General features: G+C 23.4%; 1 protein-coding gene across 1 annotated transcript; it reads right to left on the reverse strand.

The window, feature by feature from the left end:
- Positions 1-542: 542 nt before the first annotated feature.
- Positions 543-21,808, reverse strand: LOC145831330 (TBC1 domain family member 10A-like). The gene is made up of 14 exons (XM_082938545.1): positions 21,702-21,808; positions 18,610-18,762; positions 16,958-17,116; positions 16,406-16,506; positions 14,875-14,979; positions 14,546-14,598; positions 13,517-13,692; positions 12,735-12,836; positions 12,423-12,566; positions 11,859-12,022; positions 8,504-8,746; positions 2,532-2,735; positions 1,733-1,801; positions 543-1,040 (listed from the first exon to the last, which is right to left on the reverse strand). Exons 1-14 carry the CDS (start codon positions 21,782-21,784, stop codon positions 880-882), a joined length of 1,917 nt encoding a protein of 638 aa, XP_082794671.1. The 5' UTR covers positions 21,785-21,808; the 3' UTR covers positions 543-879.
- Between the last annotated feature and the right edge of the window lie 1,409 nt (positions 21,809-23,217).

Raw genomic sequence — 23,217 nt, forward strand, 5'->3', positions numbered from 1 at the left:
ATTTCATACAAACAAATTTATTTTTTATTAAAGCACCAAATTTAAAGACACATAAAATATTTTGAACTTTTCACAAAAAAATGGTAAGACAATATATTTAAAGACACAAAATATTTTTTTTCGGTCGTTAGTAAAGTATATGAACACAAAAATAGACACATGAATATTATTATTTGGTTTTTCACAAAATTTTTTGTGGTTAATAAAGTTAACATTTACAGATTTATAAAAAGTAAAAGCATTGTAGATTAAATATTTTAAATATAAAATATAAAGGTAATCATGTTTAAATAACAAGTTGCAATACTATAATGAAAAAAGTAATAAATTTGGAAAAAAATAATAAAATTTATAAATAAGATTTTCTTTAAATTCTGCTCAGGCTTTTATAAAGCCTTCATAGCTAAAATGTTGATTAACTTCAAAATGTATTTCAAGATTTAAAACCTTTATACAAGTAATTTCATTAAAAAATCAATTAGTCTGATTAAACAATTATGCTGTTACAACTTTAGAGGTAATAAAAGTATTTTTTAGTGCATTTTAAATAGTTATTAAATAGTTCAGAAGAAAAATAACTGTACAAATAATGAATCATTGTTGGTTGTAAGTGCTTGGTATTAAAAGATTGAACTTGTTAAAAATTATTTTACACTTTTCAGATCAGACATTAAAAACAAAAAGAGTAGACTTTAACTTTTGTAATAAAAAATTTTTCAACTCTTTTAAACTAAATCTCTAACCATCATCTCAGTAATAAAAAAATCATAAATTTAATTTTCAATTCAATTTTTAAAGTTCTTTGAATTAATTAAATATTTTAATTTATAAGTCTAATTCAAACACTTTATTTTTTTTAATATAATCTTTTAATTTATTTTAATCCTGGCAAATCCTGTATATTTCGTCGACGAGGCGGCAGAACTTTCTCTTCTTGTTAACTATTGATGACGTCATAACGTCTTTATTGACGTCATCGTTCACGTGATCAGCTGACCGTGACGATTTTATTGTGACGTCATAACTGTGTTTGACGTTGGCTGTTTGGAGAAAAAAATGGTTTAGATTTTTATGTTTTTAGCCTATATGTTTAAAACTATGATAGTACATTTAAAAGTTTGAAAAACTTTAAAAATAATTCAAAATAATATAATTTAAAAGAATTCATATAACTATGATGAGAATATAAATAAGAAAATAGACATTTTTTTCAGAGATGGTATAAAAGATTTTAAACTAAATTATTAGAATTCATTAGATTATTATATGCTGTTTCATTAATTATAAATAGCTTGTTAAAAAAGTGTTGTTTTTCTACAAAATTGTGTTAAATGACAAAAAATATTTAAAGTTGTATATAGCTATATTTAGTCGTAAGAAAAAATAAATTACAGTTTTTGATGTTTGAAGTTTTTATTTTCATAAAATTTTTAATTTTTTATTATCAAATAAAAATTTAGTTTCAACTGCCTGAGATAGAATATACCAAAAAAAAATTTCATGTACGAGTAATTTTCAAAAATGCATTCCGTGATGACATTAAGTTAAAATGAAGGAATTCGGAGGGTTGTGCTGTGAAGTTTTATTGATTAAAACTATTATTTTAACAAATGTTTTTACCAGTAAAATGCTTAAACGTCTTAAAACTGATAAATGATTAAACAATTTTGTCTGGTTTATTTAAATAAAAACCAAACGCAATATTTACAAGAAAATTATACATAAATTTTACCTGGTAAACTATTAACATTTCTATTGCACAAGTTGAAAAAATCTGAACCTTTTCCTCTTACTCGAAGTCCTGTAAATATATTTTTAAACTTAGTATTAATTATACAAACTGAAAAATTTCATTCCCATAAGTATCTTTAATTTTTTCAAACCATAAATGAAAAGATAAAAAACTTTAAACCTTGTTCTTCATATTAAAAGACATAATTACATTTTAATTCTTATCTTTATAAAATTATAATGAATGAAAGTTTTATAATGTTATATGGCTGATTTCACCAGCTAATAACCATGACTAATACTTTAATTCATAATAAAACTAAAAAACTTGGAAAAAATAATACAAATTAGCTCATGATTAGTATTTTTCTTTTTAAAGGAAAGCAAAGTTCCAACTTATTCAATTCAATTTTACAGAATTAAAAACAAAAGGATATTTTTATAGTAGTAGACTATCATATATAGTCAAACAGTCTACCATATAATATTCTACTCACTAAACACAGGTAGAATTATTTTCAATATCTTGACACAAAAACTAGCTACAAAAAACTTTTTGAATATGTAATTATTTTATTTAAAAATTTTAATTTTGTTGATAAATGTTATGAAAACAGAAAACTTAGGTATGCTATTGAAATAACATATAATAGTTTGTGAAACAGCTTTAAGTTTCAATAATTTTTCATTGAATTTTTACATTAACTTTATATAATTTATGTAGTGTAACTTAGTTTTAGTTTTTAATAACTTTATCTTGAATGTAGTATTTATAATAATACTCAAAAAAACAGACAAACCATCAATTTCTATAATTTGTTGAAGTTTATTTATGACATTATTTGGATACAACTTATCCGAACAAATAGGGTTGGATAACCGAACAAGGTGATCGGATAACCGAATTTTCCTCAGTTCTTGCAAGTTATCCAGACAATTTATAGATTTTATCTTGTTGCCTTCTAACCGAAGTTGTTGCAATGATATGAGGTTTTTTAGAGGTTCTGGAAAAATTAAGTTTTTGTATTAGAGTTATAAAAGTGTTTATTTTTTAGTAAGTTACGAGTAAAACTTATAGTTTTTTTAAATAGTTCAAAAAAAATGGCTTGACTTGTTGGACTCTTTTAAATCTTATTAAAAATATATACTTTTATCTGATTAAAACTTAATATGACTTTTAAGTATTACGCTATAATCACAGTAAACAAATAATAAAAACCTTTTTCAGGTTATTTTTGTATCTATCTTACTTTTTTTTATAAAGTATTAAAATATCTTTTTTATATATAGTAGATTTAATTTCAGTACATATATTAAAATAATATCTAAATAAATGTAAAAAAGAAATTTTATATCAAAACACTTTGATAAGCATAAGGGCTGTAAGGTTTTTGTATTCATCTTTTAATAACAACCATGTTTAAAACTTTTTTATAAGTCAACTCTATTGAATAAAATTTTCAGAAAGATCAAGTAAAAGGCTTGTAAATTTTTTGATAAATTAATTACAACATAATATACATTCTAATAATTTTTATTATTATCAATAATCTCCGAAAATTATTTTAAGATGTTGTAACACCATATAAAGAATTTGCTTAAAAGAAAGGGTTGCCACTTGCTTTTTAAAATGTTTTCCAGATTTTCCAAATTTCCTCTAGGCTTGTAAAAGTAGACATTTTGGGGTCTATTTTTAGTTTAAAGTTAAGTTTAAGGTAAGAAACTGTGATAAATATAAACAACGAAAAGATACTATTAAGCTACTTAGAATGTGTTTTTTAATAAAAATTATTTTTGATGATGACAAAATTTTTTACCCCATATGATAGATTTTTTGTGTCAAATCGAAATTTTAATACTAAAAATTTAAAGTTGTGCAATGTTTCAGGTTTTTTCCGAGTTTTTTAGTGGTTTTTGTTCAAACCCAAAGTATGAACTTAATTATTTAAATACTATTTTCTCAAATGAGGCTAGAACGCATTAGTCATTTATTTGTATAAATTGAAAGTCAAAAAAGTGTGTAAAATTTAAAGTTTTATTATTATAACTGAACATAATTTAAATTCAACAACATAATATATGTTATGTTCTAATACTATTGTAAGATATTTCCAACAAATAAAATAAAAATTTAGTTCAAACAAGAATATCAACTAACAGAATAAAAACAAATAGAGCATTTAAAACACTAATGAAAGAAAAGTAAAATTCACCTAAAAAGTCATATAATAAACTTAAAAAGAAAGGGTATATAATTACTTTTAAATAATAATTTTATTATTCTTTTTTTTTCTATATGGTTATAGTACAATAATTAAAATATGGTTTTAAAAAAGCGGAAATAACTCAGGTTTTAATAAATATACAAACATTCTTACAGTAAAACCTATCAATAAACTTTGAGTTTATCTCTTACTTAAGAACATAACCTAATAACTAAAATATGTGAACTGTAAAAATGTATACTTCTTGAAAACAAGAATAACAATGTGCTAAAATTAGGTAACTGATTCGCAAAATAGTGACTTATTTTACCTAAAATCCATATATCAGACTAATCAAGGAACTAAATTACACTTTAATGACTTTTTTGTTATGAAATAATTGTAATTAACTGTTTTTGTTTACAACAGCTGATATAACTTGAGAGTTTTCGCTCCTAATAAAATTTCATTTGTACAAATTTTATGAGAAAATAACTTTTCAAAGGTTATTTAATGTTGTAGTTTTCTCTTTTGAATGTAACTGTTTGCGTTACAATGTAAACAAATGTTTAACTTCTGTACTGCATTTCGTTTTTGCATTATTATAATATTCAGAACTAGTTTATAATCTATTATAAAGATGTAATTTTAGTAACTGTTTTCATAAAAAACTTATTAAAACTTTTAAGACTCTTAATTATTTTAATACAATGAACTAATAAAAGTAATAGAAAGAATTGGGAAAATATAGTATTAATCGTATTATATAGTGCTATCATAATTAAACAAAAATTTATAAATAAATCGTTAAAATATTTATTAAACTCGAAAAAGTATGAAAATTTAAAATAATTGCAAACGAATTACTTAAGAGCGTATCAAAATACATTGATTAAAAGCTACTGGTTAAATTTTTATTGATTATTATTAAATGGGTTTTTGGTCATTTACATGAGTTTTTAATATTTTAAGAAAAATAAATTTGAATTTTTGTGCTTTTGCAACAACAATACTTGTATTGATTTTCGGTTAGAATGAAATAAAAATATAAAATTAACCGTGAAATTCTACATTACGTACAAGACATTTGCAATAATACATTTGAGTATTAAATATAAAGCTTCTACTAGAATCTCTTAAAAATATTTTTTAAACATATTTTCTAAAATATTAAAATTTAACTCAATAACTTTATTTTTTACACAAAGTATATTTTAAATAAAACAATGTTTTTTGAATACTTTTTTGTGACGAATATAAACATAGTTTTTTGTTTTTAAACATTTTATTTTACTACAATAGAGTTTACTTTTATGTTTTCTAAAAACTACAAATATGTAATACTTTTTAAATTGTAACAAAAGAAATAATTTTTTTTAAACCATGTAAAACTTTATTGTATAAAAATTAGCAAAGTTTTTATTTAATAATCAAAAATAGTTAACAATAAATAAATATTTAGTAAAAGCTCAGCTAATCGTTTAGAAAGATTTAACCATAAGCTTTTCTAAAAGATTTAAAAATAAAGTCGCTTTTATAGAAACAATGAATTCTATTGACGCAAGAGCTTACCTTTAGATTGATTCTAAATATAAAAATAATTCAATTTACTTAAAATAGTTTAAAAGCTTACGTAAATATATATTATTTTATTGTTACAGATTTAAATGAATAACATTTATGAAGTAAAACCGATTTAATTGAATAAAAAGATCACATTATTTCTTTCAGCAAGCTTTATAGAATTACAATATAATATGTTATTTATACCTATATAATTATGTTTAGTTTATTTATTCATTTTATCTAAATAAATAAAATGCAGAAAAACAATAGATCTTTATTAACATGTGATTTTTTTGAAAATAACTGTTTTTTTTTCTCTAATGATTTAAATTAAACTTAATCACAATAACAATTTTAAAGAAAAGAAATCGTATACAAAACTAAATAAATTTAATTGTTTTGAATAAGACCAAATATTGAATCATAATTTAATCATTTTAAATACAAAAGTGTTGAAATTGTATTGTAAACTCATTAATATAAAAACTATAAACTATTTTGTTTCAAAATAATTAACACTAATGATATTTATTTTGATATGGACGACTAAGTTTATACAAAAAAAAAACAAATACTCATCATTAATGTTAATATAACTTTATTAACAAATGAAAAAAAAATTTGGTTTTATATTTTTTCAATTTAAACATACACAAACTATAAAACTAATTAATTTGTACATACTCATATAATTATATTTCAAAATAAAAATCGCAAGGAGCCATAGTATTTCAATAAACTTTTTGTTGGTTTAAACAACATTATGTTATGATTTATTTTAAGTACTTGAACGACTTTTTATTTACAAAAACAAAGCACAGTGACTTTAAAAATATTTACAAAATTTGATGCTATCACTAATAAACTTCAAGTATAAACATACAAATTAAAACCTTCAGTACCTTTTTGTTAATGAGACTTATATAGATTAACCTTATGCAACAAACAATTAGCATAGAGCTTAGTATTTATTAAAAATCTAATTAATTAGCAACATAAATTCCGTATATAGCTAATATAAATCGTTATACAATATACACTATAAGTTAAACTTAAACCACAAAATTAATTGGTTACAAATACTTTAATTCGAAAATTTGATTAATATACTAGTACACTAAATTCTACAATAAAAACTGTTAACATTTAACTTATAACTAATAGTTTAAACATAAACAACTTATATTGCATTTCTGTAAACTAAAACTGTTTTTGTTAAACCAAATGCACCAAAAGTTAACTTGAAATTAAATATGCAAGTAGCCAAGTATAACTACTTTAATATAATTTTTAAAAATATGAAAAAACGTAATGATTAAAGTGTTTGTAAATAAGTAGATCTACTCATTACATTTTCAATTTAATAGTATAGTTAATACATGTTTATCAAATTTTATTAACATTTTTGTTCGAAACATAATAAAAATAAACAATCATAATTTTACACAAAAAACTAGTAAACAAAACTCTTTTTAAAATATTAAGTATAATAAAGGGATAAACAATAAATTATTTTAAAATAAAATTTTTTGACATAAACAAACACTAGTAAAATTGTAAACGTATAATTCTTTGGCTAACACAATTACGAAACCAAAATAATTTAATAACTACTTTAATAAATAAAATGGACTTACTATTAATTTATAAACAAGTTGATAAGTTTTAGATGGTATTTTAGAAACTTATTTTCTAAATAGGTTATTTCAGTCTCTAAATTGTACACAGCTATCAAAGTACAGACTTTAATTACAATAAATATAATATGTTTCTACTTTTTTGGTGAACATAAAACTCAGTACATACAGCATACTAAATTAATAAAATACTTTTGCAGTATATATATTTTTAAACACGTTTTACTTCGATAATTTACTACTTTTTTATTTGTCTTACTATTCAAACAGTTTAATTAGAAACAATTCTTATAGTTTATTTCTTTATATTTCATGATAATTTTGGTTGGAATTAAGTTTACCATATAGATTTATGTGCATAGAATTTGTTTTGCACAAAAGTCTCTTATCATGGGCTCTCTGAGATTTAATGCTTTCTTAGATACATTCAGGGTTGCCACTCTTTGAGTGAAAAATTTTCCCTGCGTAACCTTAAACTTCCCTGAGTTTTTTTTTTAACCTTAAAATTTTTATTATTTATTAAAAAATTAAAATGTTAATTGTAAAAAATTTGAAGAATTAGCCGCAAGGCTAAAAAAATTTCCAAATAAGCAGTTGAAAATTAATAAAATTAACTTTTTTGAACAAAATATTGAAACTAGATTAACTAAATCTCATTCTAGATCTGGATAAAATTTTCCCTGAGTTTCCCTGAATTTAAAAATAAAGGTAAAAATTCCCTGAGTATCTCTGAGATTTTCTACAATTTGAAAATTCCCTGAGTTCCCTGAGTGTGGCAACCCTGTACATTACAATATATTTGTTCTTACAGATTATAATATATTACAATATAACTTTCAAGTCCAACAAACCTAAAATAAAAACCAAGAAAACTCATTTTTATAAGAAATAATGTTCAATAAAAAAAGGGGATCTTAATAATATATTAATTACGATATTACTACCTAAAATTTTGTAAAACAAATAAATTATAATTATCATTTATGACGAAAATATTAACAACATTTTAGCAAACAGCATTTTAGTTAAATAACAAAAAAAACATACAAAATAACTTTATAATACTTGTAATCTGATTTGAAGCTAAATTTAAAGAAACTAATTGGTTCAAGTTTTTTAGTGGTGAAAAATCAGCAGTATAGACAGACAAATTGATAATATATATAATGATACGTAAAAGATAAAGAATAAAAACAAACCTATATTTGTAATTTGATTCGATGCAAGATTCAAGCAAACAATTTGATCCAAAATTTTTAGTATATTATATATATATATATATAACTTTCACTAATTTACTTTATAAATAGTAAAACAATAACAAAATCACTAAAAATTAATTAAAACTACACAGGAATGACCAACCTATACTAGTTATCTGATTCGATGCAAGATTCAAGCAAACAAGTTGATCCAATCCACCAAGCGGTTCAACGTCACCAATCTGATTCCCGCTCAAATCGAGGTCAATTAAATTTGTGCAGTGATGCATATCGGGTTGCAATGTGATGATGTTGAATTTTGAGAGATTCAACATTCGGATGTTAGCGAGGTCGAAATTGCAAGAGTGGTGCAGGATTAGTTTCCTAGTGCATTCCGTGTTCTCTTCTGTTAAATTAATAAAAGTTGATAATTTAGATTTGTATGTCTAACAGTAGTATAATAATAATGAATATTCAGGGTTGCCAAATGGTTTTTGGCAAATTTTCTCCAAGTTTTCTGAATTTCCTCAAGGTTTTTGAAAGTACACAATTAAGGGTCTATTTTTAGTATAAAGTTAAGTTTAAGGTCAAAAACTGTGTAAAGTAGTAAAACAACATTGAAAAGATATTACAAAGCTACTTTTTTTTTTTAAACTTTTATGATGATGACAATTTTTTTTAAATCTATATGATAGATCGTGTCAAACTTATTTTACTACTTGACACCTCTAAAAATTGTTTAAAATTCCGGGTTTTTAGTGATTTTCGTTCAAAATTTCAGTCTTTTTTTTTCAGTATTTATGAAATTCCAGGTTTTTCTAGCCTGAACTGTCAAACTCCAGGTTTTTCCAGGATTCCAGGTTTAGTGGCCACCCTGTAATATACCTGGAAAACTAAAAGATTAGCTTGCGTGTGCATTCTGTTTCTTCTGCTCTTTTAACAAGTTTTAAGTAGAACATATTTAGTTTAAATTAGTGTTATATTAGGTCTGGAAGCTAATAAAACTAATTGTATATTGATATTTGTGTTTAAAAAAATAATTTTTCAATGTATTTTCAATAAGTTATTCAATTGCTGGATTAGTTTGTTAGTGCATTCTGTGTTCTTTTCCGTCGAAAACTAGAGTAACCAAAAAAAATTAAATGTCATATTTGACGTATAAATTTTACGCTAATTTAAAGATAATATGAACGGAATATTAGCAACTGTGTTTATGACTATTGCGTTTATTTATTTTATTTTAGAATTTTAACTATTTTAGATAGTTTGGTTTTTATCAACACATTTTTATTAGTAAAAACATATAAAAGTTAAAATATAATTTTTATATAATGTAATATACTATTTTTTGAAACTATACACAACTTAATGTTTAAGAATAAAACTTGATAAGCATGTAGTTTTGTTTGATTTTTTTTCTTTATAAATACTATTTGTTTTAAATTTTAATAAATGTTACTAAAATCAGTGACAAAATGTTAAGAAGCAGATTCATATGTTAAATAAAGAAAAAAACTTAAAAACAAAAATGAAATTAAAACTAACTCTTTTCATTTGATGACGTAGACATGCTATGATGAAGTGATCAAACTTTTGATGATATGTTGAAATAAATCAAACTACTTTGATAATATTTGAAGTTTTTTACTTAATTTTAAAGCATTTGTAACTTGTTTTAAATTCTAAAGAAAACACAGTTTATAAGAGAAAATTAGTCAGAATAATTTCTAAAATATCTAAATCTAAAATTACATTAAATACAGAAAAACATTTGATAATAAAATTAAAAGTTATTACAGGGAAAAAACATTATAAAATTTTTGAATATAAAAACTCAATATTTTAATTATATAACAGAAACAGAATTGTTAATGCAGCAGTTTAGAATTTTGTAAATGTAGCTACTACCCTAATAATCAAATAAAAATAATACAAATGGATAAAAAGATACTGAAAAACATTATTTTTAATAAAATTATTGAGCTATATTTTTTTAAAGAGTTTATTTTAAGTTTTGAAAACTTAAATTTACCACAATAAACAAGAAAGTAAATGTTTTTAACATCAATTAAGTTGTCATGATATTTTAATTTTGCAGCCATATATGACAAAAATATTTTTTTAATAGAAAATATATACTGAAAAGTAAAATTAGTTATATGAAAAAAACTAATTGAATAGAAAAAAATAGATCATAACAATGAAATTAAAAAATAGCAATTAAAATAAAGTATAGTATTGAGTTAAGAATAAATTTTAAAAGTGTAGTACTAAAAACTTTTAAGTTTTAAAACGAACTTTGATGAAATTCAATTATCACACATTTGAAAGTTCAAAACAAAAAAATGAAAACTGTGAAAAACTTTCCAATAAAATAGAATATTATGATATAACACAATGAAAAGCATTAACCAAATAAGCTTGCTTATGCTTTAAAAATAAAATGTCATAAACAAAATCACGTATTAAATTTAAAATTGAGTTTACAAATTTATTAGTAATTACTTAAAACTCAAAATGCCAAAAGTATTGAGTTTATGATTTTAAAAAAAGATACTAACAAGTAAAAGTAAGAAATTAAAATTACTACTACTAAAATATTTTTACAACTAATAAATAGTTTTAGTAAGTTTTATTCAACAATAAAACAAAACATTTGGAAGACTTAAGATTTTGTTATTAGATGATTTTAATCAAATAATAAAAATTGGCGGCGAATTATACAAAGGCACAAAAAATACAAATAACCATGTTTTGATGTTGGAATTGAAAATAACTTTTATTTATAGTTTGTTACTGTTTTCTAGATTTATTATTTGATTGTTTATAATTTAAGTTAAGTCAGTTAAAATGTGATCAAACCTTTGTGCATTCTAACAAAAAAAAATCATTTTGTATTAAGTTGTAACTTTTAAAACTAGGTATACAGTATGCTTACTATCCTTTACAAAGTTTTGAACAATACACTAATTAAGGAATGGTTAGGAATAAAAAATACAACCTTATATTCAGATGTTTTTTAATACTTTGAATATGTTATTATATTTTAATCATGATAAAAAATACCAGTAGATTGCACTGCAAATGAAAACACTCTAAAAATGTTTTTGAAATGAAGAAAACCACATAATGTCAGGAAAAAAAATCCACCCAAAATATGAGAGTTTCGAGTTTTTGCAGGTCTTTTATTGGTGGAGGTTGTTTTATTTTGAAATATTTTAGTTAGTTTATATTGTAGATGATGGAAAAAAGAAGTCTAAAAAATTCTTGCTGCAATATTTTTAATAAATTATCAAATTAGTATTAGCCAAAATTAGAACTATACCTTGTTTAAAAAAAAAACATATTTTAGCATAATTTATTTTCTAAATTTCATTTAAATATCTTAAAATCATAACGGACCCGCAAAACCCTAAAACTCTGTCCAAAATGTCTCAAAAAACCAAGCAACAATCTTATAAGGGTCACAAAAACCCCTCAGTTGCTAAGCAACAAAAGTCACTCGTTCTTTTCATCACCTCGGTACATTTTCGCTCCATCCAGCTTCTTGTAGCTCTTCAGCTCAATTTTCCCGCCACTGCTTGAAGGGGAATCCCCGCTACTGATACCAACTTTGTTCTTGTTCGACTTCTCGAGCAGGGCCTTACTTTTGTGGAAATGCTTCTCCGAACGGGGTTTGTACCTGTAGAATAAATAAACTTGAAAAAAAAAAATAAAACATATTAATAATTATGAAACTGTTGCTCATTTTGTCATATATCAATGTTCATATAAATATATGTGTTTGTACTTATACTTGCAGTTGTTTCAGTTTTTTCATTTTTAATAAAGAACAAAGAGTAACTACTCATTCCAATAAGTATTAATGTTTGTATTATATATGTGTGTTTACATTTATGCTTATTAGCTTCAGAATTTTAATTTTTAATAAAGTTTTTAAAGTCTTTTCTTCATATAAAATCTTAATCTTTCTAATAGATTTTTTCTTCATCAAAAATCTATATCAATTTAATAATTTTTTTCTTAATAAAAGTATTCATCTGTTTAATATTTATTTTCTTCAGTTATCAATTCTTCAGTACCTGTAGCTCCTAGTTGCTTTTATGTTCTCGGGGTGGATCTTCTGCTGTATCTTTCGCTGGTTCTTGAACTCTTTATCAAGATCTCCCACCGATATTTTCAGATTTATGACGTCGACTATTATCCTTTCTGGTAGCATTACTTCCCTGCATTAAACAAATATTCATTTTGAATATTTAGTTAGTTTATTTTGTACTTGAAAACTTTTAAAATATTTTACCTCGGAGGTTTAATATGTCATATAAATCTGAACAATGTATGTATACAAAAAGGTAACAAATATAACAAAAATACATTAATTAACTATAATTTACCTTGGAGGTTTTCTTAATGTTTCTAGTGTATCGTACAAATCAGAACAATGCCTACAAAGCGCTGGTGTTCCAATTGTTTGCTTCAAAATTACCAGACAGCATCTGAAAAATTTTAAACTATTAAAGAACTGTAAACTTTAAGTTCTATAACGAAAAAAAACACAACATTTATTTAAAAAAAAAGTTTTTTTAATTTTATGTCATTAAGTGTTTTTTAAACAAATAGAATAAAAATAAATAGTAGTAAATAAAAAATTTACTTGAGATGGTACGAACACTTTCACAAAAGAAAATTACCAAAACTCAACTTGTAATAAGAACTCAATTTACCTCAAAACAATGATAACACCTTCACAGAAGAACATCAAAAAAATTAAAATTTTAAAATAAACAAATAAAACAAAGAACAAACAATTAACAAGTTTAAATACAATAATAACACCCTCCCAGAAAAACATATACTAAATTTTATAATTAGTTTAAATTTACCTGAAAACAATAATAACGCCTTCACAGAAGAATATTAAAAAAAGTCAAATTTTAAAATAAACGAAAAAATAAAATAATAAAAAAAACCTGAAAATTATAATAACGCCCTCACAGAAGAGCATTATAAAAAAATAAATCTTAAAATAAACAATTAAAATAAAATAATAAACTACCTAAAAATAATAATAACCCCTTCACAGAACAACTTATAAAAATTTTATTTAATAAAAACAAACCTGAATACAGTAGTTATAACATGAATAAAAATATAGAAAAAATAAATGTTAAATTACCTGAAAATTATAATAACGCCCTCACAGAAGAACATGTCCCAAAGTCTGAGTACCGATTGCCAAGGAAGAGTTCTTGTGAAAAGACACATCAGCCACTCTTGACAGTATAAAAGCGGTTCTATGCTGTTCTTCTGTAAGTGCTTGTACCCTACTGGTGATACTTTTCTGAATAAGCCCTGATAAAAATTGCACTGCTAAGTACTTAAAAATTTGTATGAAATTTTCTATATAAGATAATTTAAATGTATAAGTTACTTGTTTTTCTCAATAAACCCTGTATGCAAAAAAGTTATTAATTTATCTATATTATATATATGAAGTTTTAATTTGGCTAAGTTTATAAAACTTCTTCAAATTAATAAGGGCATAGGGGGTCCACCTTGATTTTTACAAGTTGATCTTATTTTATAGTATTATCATTTGTACTATTTATATTTTAAGATAATTAAAATGTATTTGTACTCAATAAAGGACATTTATTAAACTATAGTTTTTTTGAACATACCTAACTTTTAAATTGAAATCAATGTTGTATTAGTATATTCAGAGTAGTTCAGCGTCAAACAAAAACTAGAACTTTCAGTTCACATTTAAACAGATATTTTCAAATACTTCAGGTATTTTGATTTACAGTTAATTCTGTAAATGCTTGTAACAATAAACTTCTGAGCTTTTAAAATAAAGTTTTGAGTTTAAATACTAATTTTCGACGGCCCAACAGATAAATATGACTACGCTTTAAGGTTAGCAGTCGAACATATTTCATTGTAAACAAGAGTAGGACATTTAAAGAAAATTCAATGTCAACAATTTGGGTCTAAGTTTAATTCGGCAAAGGGTTTTATGTTACACATAAACATTTCATAGTTTGCATTTTAAGCTTTCTAATGCAGCCAATGTTAGTTTTCACAAAAATGTTTTGACCGCTATTTTCTTAATCAAATAAAGTAAACAGCGAACAAAACAAATTTTTGTGCTTATAAACTATTTTGACTTTATTTTTTTAGTTATCATCAAATTACTACAAACCTGCAAAACGTGACCATCAATTTGGACGGCTTCTAAGCCTGGAGAGTAATAGCCTGAAAAATAGTTTAAAAAAGTTATACTTTACACCAATGTAACCTTAATGTAAAAATTTAAAATGGAAAAATAATCCAAGTAAGATGATATAAATAATCCCAGTAATAGCCTGAAAAATAATTTAAAATATTGCAAAACAACAGTATAACTCATATGTGAAATTAAACAAGGAAAAAATATTTTAAACGTTTATCATGAAATTTTTAAATATGATAATTTTTTAAGTTAAAAAATTATCATGTTTAAAACAAAATAAAACTTATCAATATAAAAACCTGGTATGTAAACATCAAGAACTTTAACCAAACACCAAAAAGCTTCTTCTGCGGGCATATGCATTAGTAATACAGCTGCTACGGGTGCTTGGGCCTGGCAGTAACCTGTTGATATATAAATCTTAATAAATAAATAAAAAATTCCAGGTTTTTTTTTTTCAAAATTCCAGGTGTTTTGTTCAAAATTCCAGGTTTTTCTAGGTTTTATTTTCAAAATTTTTTAAATTCCAGGTTTTTATGCCTAAATTATCAAATTCAAGGTTTTTCTAGGATTCCAGGTAAAGTGGCAACCCTGGTGCATAAGTAAGACTGCAGCTACTAGGGCCTGAGCCTGGCAGTAACCTTTAAAATTGTTATTATAAAAAGACAAAATAAATAAAAAACATGTATTAAACGAACTAATGCAGCTACCTTTGCAAAAAAAAAATAAGTAAAATATTCTAATTAAATTTCAGGCAATGGTGACTGAGCCTGGCAGTGACCTATAATTAAGTGAAATATAGTTAATAAATAAATAAGTGCAATAATAAAACTGCAGCTACAGAGGGTTGTGCCTGGCAGTAACCCACTAAAACAAAATAAATTAAACTAAATAAACAAGTAAGGAAGTAAGACTTCTGAAGTCTGAAACTAAGTATGAAACAAGGACTTCTGGTACAGGAATAACATTTAAATGATAAAAAATAACAGGCGTTAAAAATTTTAATAACAAAAGGTAAAAGAAGAAAGAGTAAATATATATAAAGAATAACAGTAACAACAAATTAAAAAGTATTATTTCTTTATCACACTAACACGTGTTTCTGTGTGTTAACGGGTCACACTTCAACAGAGCTATGAAAATCAAAAAACTCTTTTCTAGCTAACACACAAAAACATATGTTAGTGTAATAAATTATAGTTTTAATTTTAACGTTAGTAAAGTTTTAACGCATATTTATTATGTATAATATGCCATACGAATATAGATAATAAATAATATTTGTTACAATCAGGGTGGCAAATGGATTTTGGAAAATTTACACCAGGTTTTCTAAACTTTTAGAACTTCTTCCATGTTTTTTAAACTACATCATTTTTGACCATTTTTAGTCGTAAATTAATCTTAATTTTTAAAAAGTGCTTTTTGATAAATTTAAACTACTTAAACAAAATATTACTACTATTATATGGATGTCCAAATTTTTATTATGAAAATTCTTTCAGATTTTTAAAAATTCTTGTGTATGGGTCTATTTTTAGTTTACAATTGATTTTAAGGTAAAAAACAGTGTTAAATAGTATAACAACATTCAAAAGATACTGTAGAGGTAATTTAAAAGTTTCTATAATATATATATAATTTTCTTTTATGGTGACAATTTTATTATATGATAGATTTTTTGTTTGGTATCAAAAATTCACTACTTGCATGTAAAAACTGTTTGAAATTCCAGGTTTTTCCAGGACTTGTTGATACCCTGAAATATAAATACTAACCTGAATAACATCAAAATAGAAAATATAAATACATAAAACACTATATTAATACCTGTAGCTGGATTATGGGCTGCATATGCGTAAAGAACATTGTAAAGATCTTTCTGGCCATTACCACCCCTTTCAGCAAACATTTCATGGAATGGAAACTGTCTGTGGTATTTTGTTTTAATTTAATTAAAATTTTAACTTTTACTGCAATATTTGGTTTACATGTTAGTTTGAATGTTGTTTTTTTTTGTTGTAAAATTGTACAAAGTTAAAAAAGCAAACACAAGTCAAAAACTTGCTTAGCTGGGTACTAATAAAAATAATCGTTTACAAAAAAACTTAATAAGTTCGAATTGAAAAATTGATCAGTGAATATATCAACCACATTTAAATAGTGAACGTTTTAAAGTAAATATTAGACCGTTGTAAACTTTGATTTAAGCTTTAATTATTTTTTTTAAACAAATGCAACCTAATACTTGTGCAAATCTTACCTGATATTTAAGTTTATAACATCATATTTTATAGATTTTCAAAACTTAATACCTGTGTAAATCTTACATGAGTTTTAAGTTTTAAATATGATATTTTGTAGATTTTCACAACTAAATACCTGTGTAAATCTTTTGTAATGTCTTCATCAATGTTAGGTGGTAGTTTTGCTTTCAAATATTTTTCAAACTTGTCTTTGTTATTTTCAAGTAGATACCTGCTTCCACTCAAGTGTTGCCAAGCTCTGCCTCTTAGAGATGATGGTATTCCTTTTCTGCACCTAAATTTATATTCAAATATTATCTGAAAAGTTTTGAAAGTTTATTATCTGTATTAGTGAGCTATATCTGATGATTATGAGCCCGGCCTCTCAAAGATGATGGGATTCTTTTCCTACATCTGATAAAAGAATGCATGCAAACTATTATTTCAAATAAAAAGATACATAAATATATACGTAAATGTTGTATGGTATATCTTTCCTACATCTGACAAAAGAATAACAGATAAAGTGATATGAAAGTTTTGTTTCATATTTGGTAATATAACAATAGTCTATTTGTCAAAGATTTACAATAAGCGATGTCTCAAAAAATAGTTACGCAATTAAAATAAATGTAGGTTGAATTTATAAAGATTATGATAGTAGAAAAAAAACTAAACAATTAACCACTTATAGCATATGTAACATTAGCTTATACCTATCAGAACTTGGAATGTTAAAAAATGTAAGTTTGTTATGACTTTTGAAGTGTTTACAAAAAAACAAAAGCTATATAACAAATTTTTTAAACTAATACAATGTACATTTTATAAAATTTATAATCACCTCTTTTGAGCTGTATATTTTTGAACGAAATTTGTTAAAACAAATTTTAAAAGTATGATAACATTGATCATGTATTTTACCTACATATTCTATCAACATATGTTTACAAATTCTTTTATTTAAGTTTTCTTATTTTTGAGTAGAATGTAATTAGATGACATAAATTTGTCCCAATTTTTGAACATATTAATAAATAAACAAAAGTAAATAGTTAGCTTAAGGCCATAGGGGGTAGGTTAAAAACACTTTTTTTTACAAAAATTAAATTTAGCTTTTTTATGAAAGCTTCAAGTACAAACTACAAGCTAGTTTTTATAGAATTCAAAAAAATCATTTAACTTTTGAGATATTTTGCTTTTTGTAAAAAGTGTCCAATACAAACGTACAGACAGAAAATTTCTCAGAAATTTCTAAAATTACTAAAAACATATCTCCTCCTTCATTTTTCAAGCAATCTTCTTCAAATTTTCAGGAAATGTTCCTGATATTAAAAGAAAAAAATATTTGTTATAAATTAAAAAAATAAAAGTCTAATAAAAACTTTATGAAAAAAATTTGAAAAAAAAATCTTTTTTTCTCTAAAACTATTTTATTTTTACTACCATTACTAAATATATTTTACTTAAAAATTTTTAAATTCCAAAGTAACGTTTTTTTGTAATTGTATAACGATCAGAATGTGAAAGTTTGAAGAAGATTGCTTAAAAAATGTAGGAGGATATAGATTTTAAATAAAATAGTCTTTTTTCACTGTTTTAGTTTTCCCTTTCTATAGGAAACCTATTATGCGGCTCAACTTTGACTGGTCATATATAAAAAAATAATTTAAATTTTTAAAACAATAAAAAGCATCTTGAAGCTTAGAATGAGCTCTTTAAAATAAGATTAACTTGTAAAAATAACATTGCTTACCCCCTATGGTCTTAATATACAAATGAAATCACCTCTTTTTGAGCTGTATGTAGTTTGAAGACACAAATTTGTCCCAATTTTTAAACATGTTCAACCACTTCATTTCCCTTTCCCTGACTTTTTTTAGAGATATTTGCATTTCCTGTTCTGTATCAGTGAATTGAGAACCGCCCGTGAAGCCATATCTGAAGAGAAAATATTAAATTGTTAGCAAAAACAGATAATAAGATAAGTGCTAGGTATTTCTATTATATTTAATTGTCCTTATAGTCAGTGAAGCAACATATGCAAAATTTAACAAAATGTGTAAAAGTAATATTTTAGGCTTTTTTTACTAACTTTGTATTTACATATCTGTCATTTATGTGGGTATAATTTAATTGTAAATAATGAAACGGTGTCTATTAAATACATTTAAAAATATATCAAAAACCAACAAACTACCCAACAAAAAATAAATCTGCACATAAATAACTAATTTTATAAATAAACAATAATTAAAATACTTTGTAATGCTTTTTTAACACCATGCTTAAGATAATCCAAATATGATTCAGATTTAATCTTACCCTCACTAGCTCAGTTTTTATTTAATAACAAATTTATTACAAATAGAGTACACCTAAATCATTTATTGTACACTAAGTTTAATTTTTATAACTGACTTGTCTTAGTAATATGTTACTTATCAAAACTTATCAACTTCCAAAAATGTTATTCTTAACTTTTCTTATTGTATTTCTGTTAATGTTTTAGTGGTACTTTTTTAACTGAATAAACAACCAATTTTATTACAACAAATTTAGCACCACTTTATTTTTTTACTTACTGGTCTGTTTGTTTACTTGCTACAATCTCAGTGTTGCCAGTATTGCTACTGACAACAGAAACATCACCTTCGGTTGATAAGTCCATTAAAATAATTTATTTATTTTTTAATCTACCATAAAATGAAGTTGGATTATTTAAATTATTCATAATTCTAAAACCCCTATGTTTTGCAAAAATATTTTTTAAAATTTCTAAATGTAATTCTACTGAAACTACAGAATTCTACAGAAACTTCTTCAGTTGATGATTCCATTAGATTCACTTAATTTATTTTTAATCTACTATAAAACTAAGCTGTATGATAATTTAAACTATACATGATTTTAAAGCGCCTATGTTTTGCAAAAGTATTTTTTTTTAATTTTTAAATGTAATAACCAAATGATGAATGATGAGACAAAAAGAATGTTTAAAATATTTAAGTTAGAAGGTTAAATATATGTTTTTTTTTTGTTTTTTTAATATAACATAGATTCAAAAAAGCTTTCTGCAAAAACAAGATACAAATATGAATATAATGAAATAAATAAAGATAACAAGATATAAAGTTTAATAGCTTTGGTCAAAAATTTCAACATGCAAATTAAACATATTAATAAAAAAAACATTTCAAGTTAACATAAAAAAAATTTCTACTACTTTTGGATAAACTCAATAATAATAAAAAAAGCTATCTTATAAACAGCAAATATAAGTTGTAGAAGTAAACTATTGCTTTATATTAAATAGTACTAATACTTATACTTATAAAAGTAACTTTAATTTGATAATACATATTAATTTAATCAACAATACTTAGTTACATAAGACTTAGTAAAGTTTAATATTTTAAGTATATAAGTAACAAACGATTATTGAGGTATACACTTCGCTTTACTAAAAAGATATTATCTAACAAAGCTTTATTTAGCTACCACATGTTTAGTACTATAACAAAAATATTTTCAATATTAAGTGTAAGGAGGTTCAATAAATTCTTTGTGGTAGGTACAAACTGAAAAAGGAAGTATTTGAATTAAACAAAAACAGCTTTAATCAGCCATTGTTAAACTTTACTTTTTAAATTGATATAAAAAATAACAGCTTTTTACTAAAAAGCTGATTTTATTGCCATTTAAAATATAAATTCTAGTACTAGCCTACTTTTGTTAAAATTAACTTCTAAAATACTTATTTTTTTTAAACATTTTAATATGTTAAGCAATATATATTAGGCAATTTAACTTTAACAACTGATTACATTTTTAAAACTAATTAAATATTTGTTTTATTCTGTATAAATAACATGTACTTATTATAGATGAAATGCTATCAAATAATAATACTGTTCTATACTTTATAAACACTTCTGACTTATCTGAAAAATTAAAAATATACATAGTTAAAAAAGTAAAAATTAAAAATTAATAAATATAAACAATATTAAAAAATTTTCAACAAAATTTCATGATGTCAAAAACTCTACAGTACAAAAACATAACAGTTTTAATGATCGAAATTAAAAAAAAAATCTGGCTTAAGTGGTTTGTCTATTTAGCTAATTAGAACACCTAATTTTCAAACATTAAAAGTTAGCTAATGAGAAAAAAAAAATAGTTTGCCTTTTGCTAGTAGTTAAAAAAGTTTTTTTTTTAGTTAATTAGGTTCAAAATTTATAAACTACAACTATTTATGTCCTTACTAATTACACCTAAAATAAAGACATGTACTAAAAATTATTTTACTTAAACTAATGTGATATGTTACAACTTAATTATTGGTCTAATATTAATGAATAAATTTACAATAATTTTAAATAAAACTTAGCAACTCACTTATCAGTATTTTTTTTTTTTATTTAGGACAAACTTATAAAACAAAGCAACAATTTACTTGTCAACAATAGAAAATTTTCATTAAGTCTTTTGTAAATAATATTGAAAAAATAACAACTTATTTCTTTATATTCAATAATGTCAACTTAACATTTATTATTTAACTAATTTAATTTTATCATAAAATGACAATTAAACAACTTCTTAGTGACAAACTCTGTTAACTTTTTTAAACATACTAACATTATTGAATATTAAAATAGCTTCCTTGTCAGTAACATATTTAGTAAAGTCAGGTTAACTTTAATTAAACACAAATTAGTAAGATACTATTACAAAATGACAATTTAACAACTAATTTGTATGTAATAAAGTCAATGTTGTAAATTTTAATTTCCATTTAAATACAAATAACAATAAAGTATTATAACAAAATTATAAAAAAAAATATTTTAGATAGTGACAATTTAACAGCTTACTTGTCAGTAACAAATTCAGTAATGTCAGTTCCAACAAAGCTGCTGACAACTGAAACGTTGTCGTCATTCACTGATGAGTCCATTCAGATTAAGATATAATATAAACTGGTGAGAAAAAAAACAGTATTACAAAGACAATGCTATAAAACTTAAACACTTTGATAATTTATTGATGAATCAGTTCAGACCAAATTTATTTGTAATAAAAACTTCAAGTTATTTTTTTTTACTTACTTATTATTTATAATTTTTTACTTATTATTTTTTTTTAATTCAATATTTTATAGTACTTAAAAATGTTATTCTGGGAGTGAGTAAAATATTTTATTTGTACATTGTTATTTAAAAAACCAAGCAATCTTTTTAAGTAAAGACAAAAAACTATAATGAAACTTTAAAAAATAAAATGAAGATTATAATACATAACCTATAAAGCAAATTTATACACTGTCCTAAGGGGATAGGGGGTTCCGCCTTTATTTTTACAATTTGACTTACTTTTTTGTATAGTTTAATCTGAGCTATCAGGCGTTTTTAACCCCAAACTCATAAAAAAATTCAATATATAAGCAAGTCCGTGACCTCAATAAGTTCCTAAAGAAAGGCGCAAACTAATAGTGGCAAAAAAATGCTTCACTAACACTAATATTTACTAAAAATCTATCTCCTCCTTCATTTTTTAACAACTTTTTTTTAATTTTCACAGTAAGTCCATTACTCATAATCAAACCAATTTAAAGCAAGATTTAATTTTTAATTTTTAAAAATAAAATGTTTTTTTTTTTTGTTTTTTTATCTAAAATTCAAATATTTTTAATTTGTTTAAAATCCCAACATTACAAGTCTTTTAAATTATACAAGAAATGTTTCCTACAAATTTTAGGTCTCTAGCTCAAAAAATGAAAAAAAATAGATTAATAGTGAATTTTGTAACTTCCAAGAGAAACCCTGAAAAATGTGTGGTCTATATCTTTGTTTTAAAAACTTTTTACAAAATCGTCTACACTTCAATAACTAATTAAAAATTTAATACTCTATAGATACTTAATTTCAGTTATACTTTAATTTTCATATAGAAGCCAATGTTAGTATTTGTAAAAAAAAATTTAGAACCACCCTATGCCCTTAATTCACTGATGAGTCCATTTGGGTCAAGTTTATTTATACGAAAAACTGGTATAAATTAAAAAATTTTATTAACAAAAAGTAATGAAATACTTACTGATTATCTTCCAAGACTTTTAAACAAGAAAATTTCATGTCAGATATTTAAGTATAATTTATAAAAATGTTGCTTACAGTATTAGTTTAATGATAAACTTTAAGTGTTCAATAACAGATAAAACTTATAACAGTAATAATTAATATCTGGTAAAAATTAGTTTTTTTTTTATATTATCTAAAATTCTTTATTTCAATTTAAATACTTTCTAAAATTTCATAGTTTAATGTCTATATTTCCAAGTTTTAGAATTTTTAAGGTATTTCTAGGTTTCCAAATAAAGATAGTTACCCT

The sequence above is a fragment of the Thalia democratica genome, chromosome 3, assembly GCF_965202585.1.
Source record: "Thalia democratica chromosome 3, ktThaDemo2.hap1.1, whole genome shotgun sequence".
Lineage (NCBI taxonomy): Eukaryota > Metazoa > Chordata > Thaliacea > Salpida > Salpidae > Thalia > Thalia democratica.

What these genes read in the sequence shown, in the direction of transcription:
- LOC145831330 (XM_082938545.1), bottom strand. Translation starts at nt 21,784, where the DNA reads ATGGACTCATCAGTGAATGACGACAACGTTTCAGTTGTCAGCAGCTTT. An exon ending in ACATTAAGAAAACCTCCAAG is followed by an intron (nt 12,567 to 12,734) that starts GTAAATTATAGT and finishes TGTTTAATGCAG; the next exon opens with GGAAGTAATGCTACCAGAAA. An exon ending in ACAAATTATAGAAATTGATG is followed by an intron (nt 1,802 to 2,531) that starts GTTTGTCTGTTT and finishes ATATATTTACAG; the next exon opens with GACTTCGAGTAAGAGGAAAA.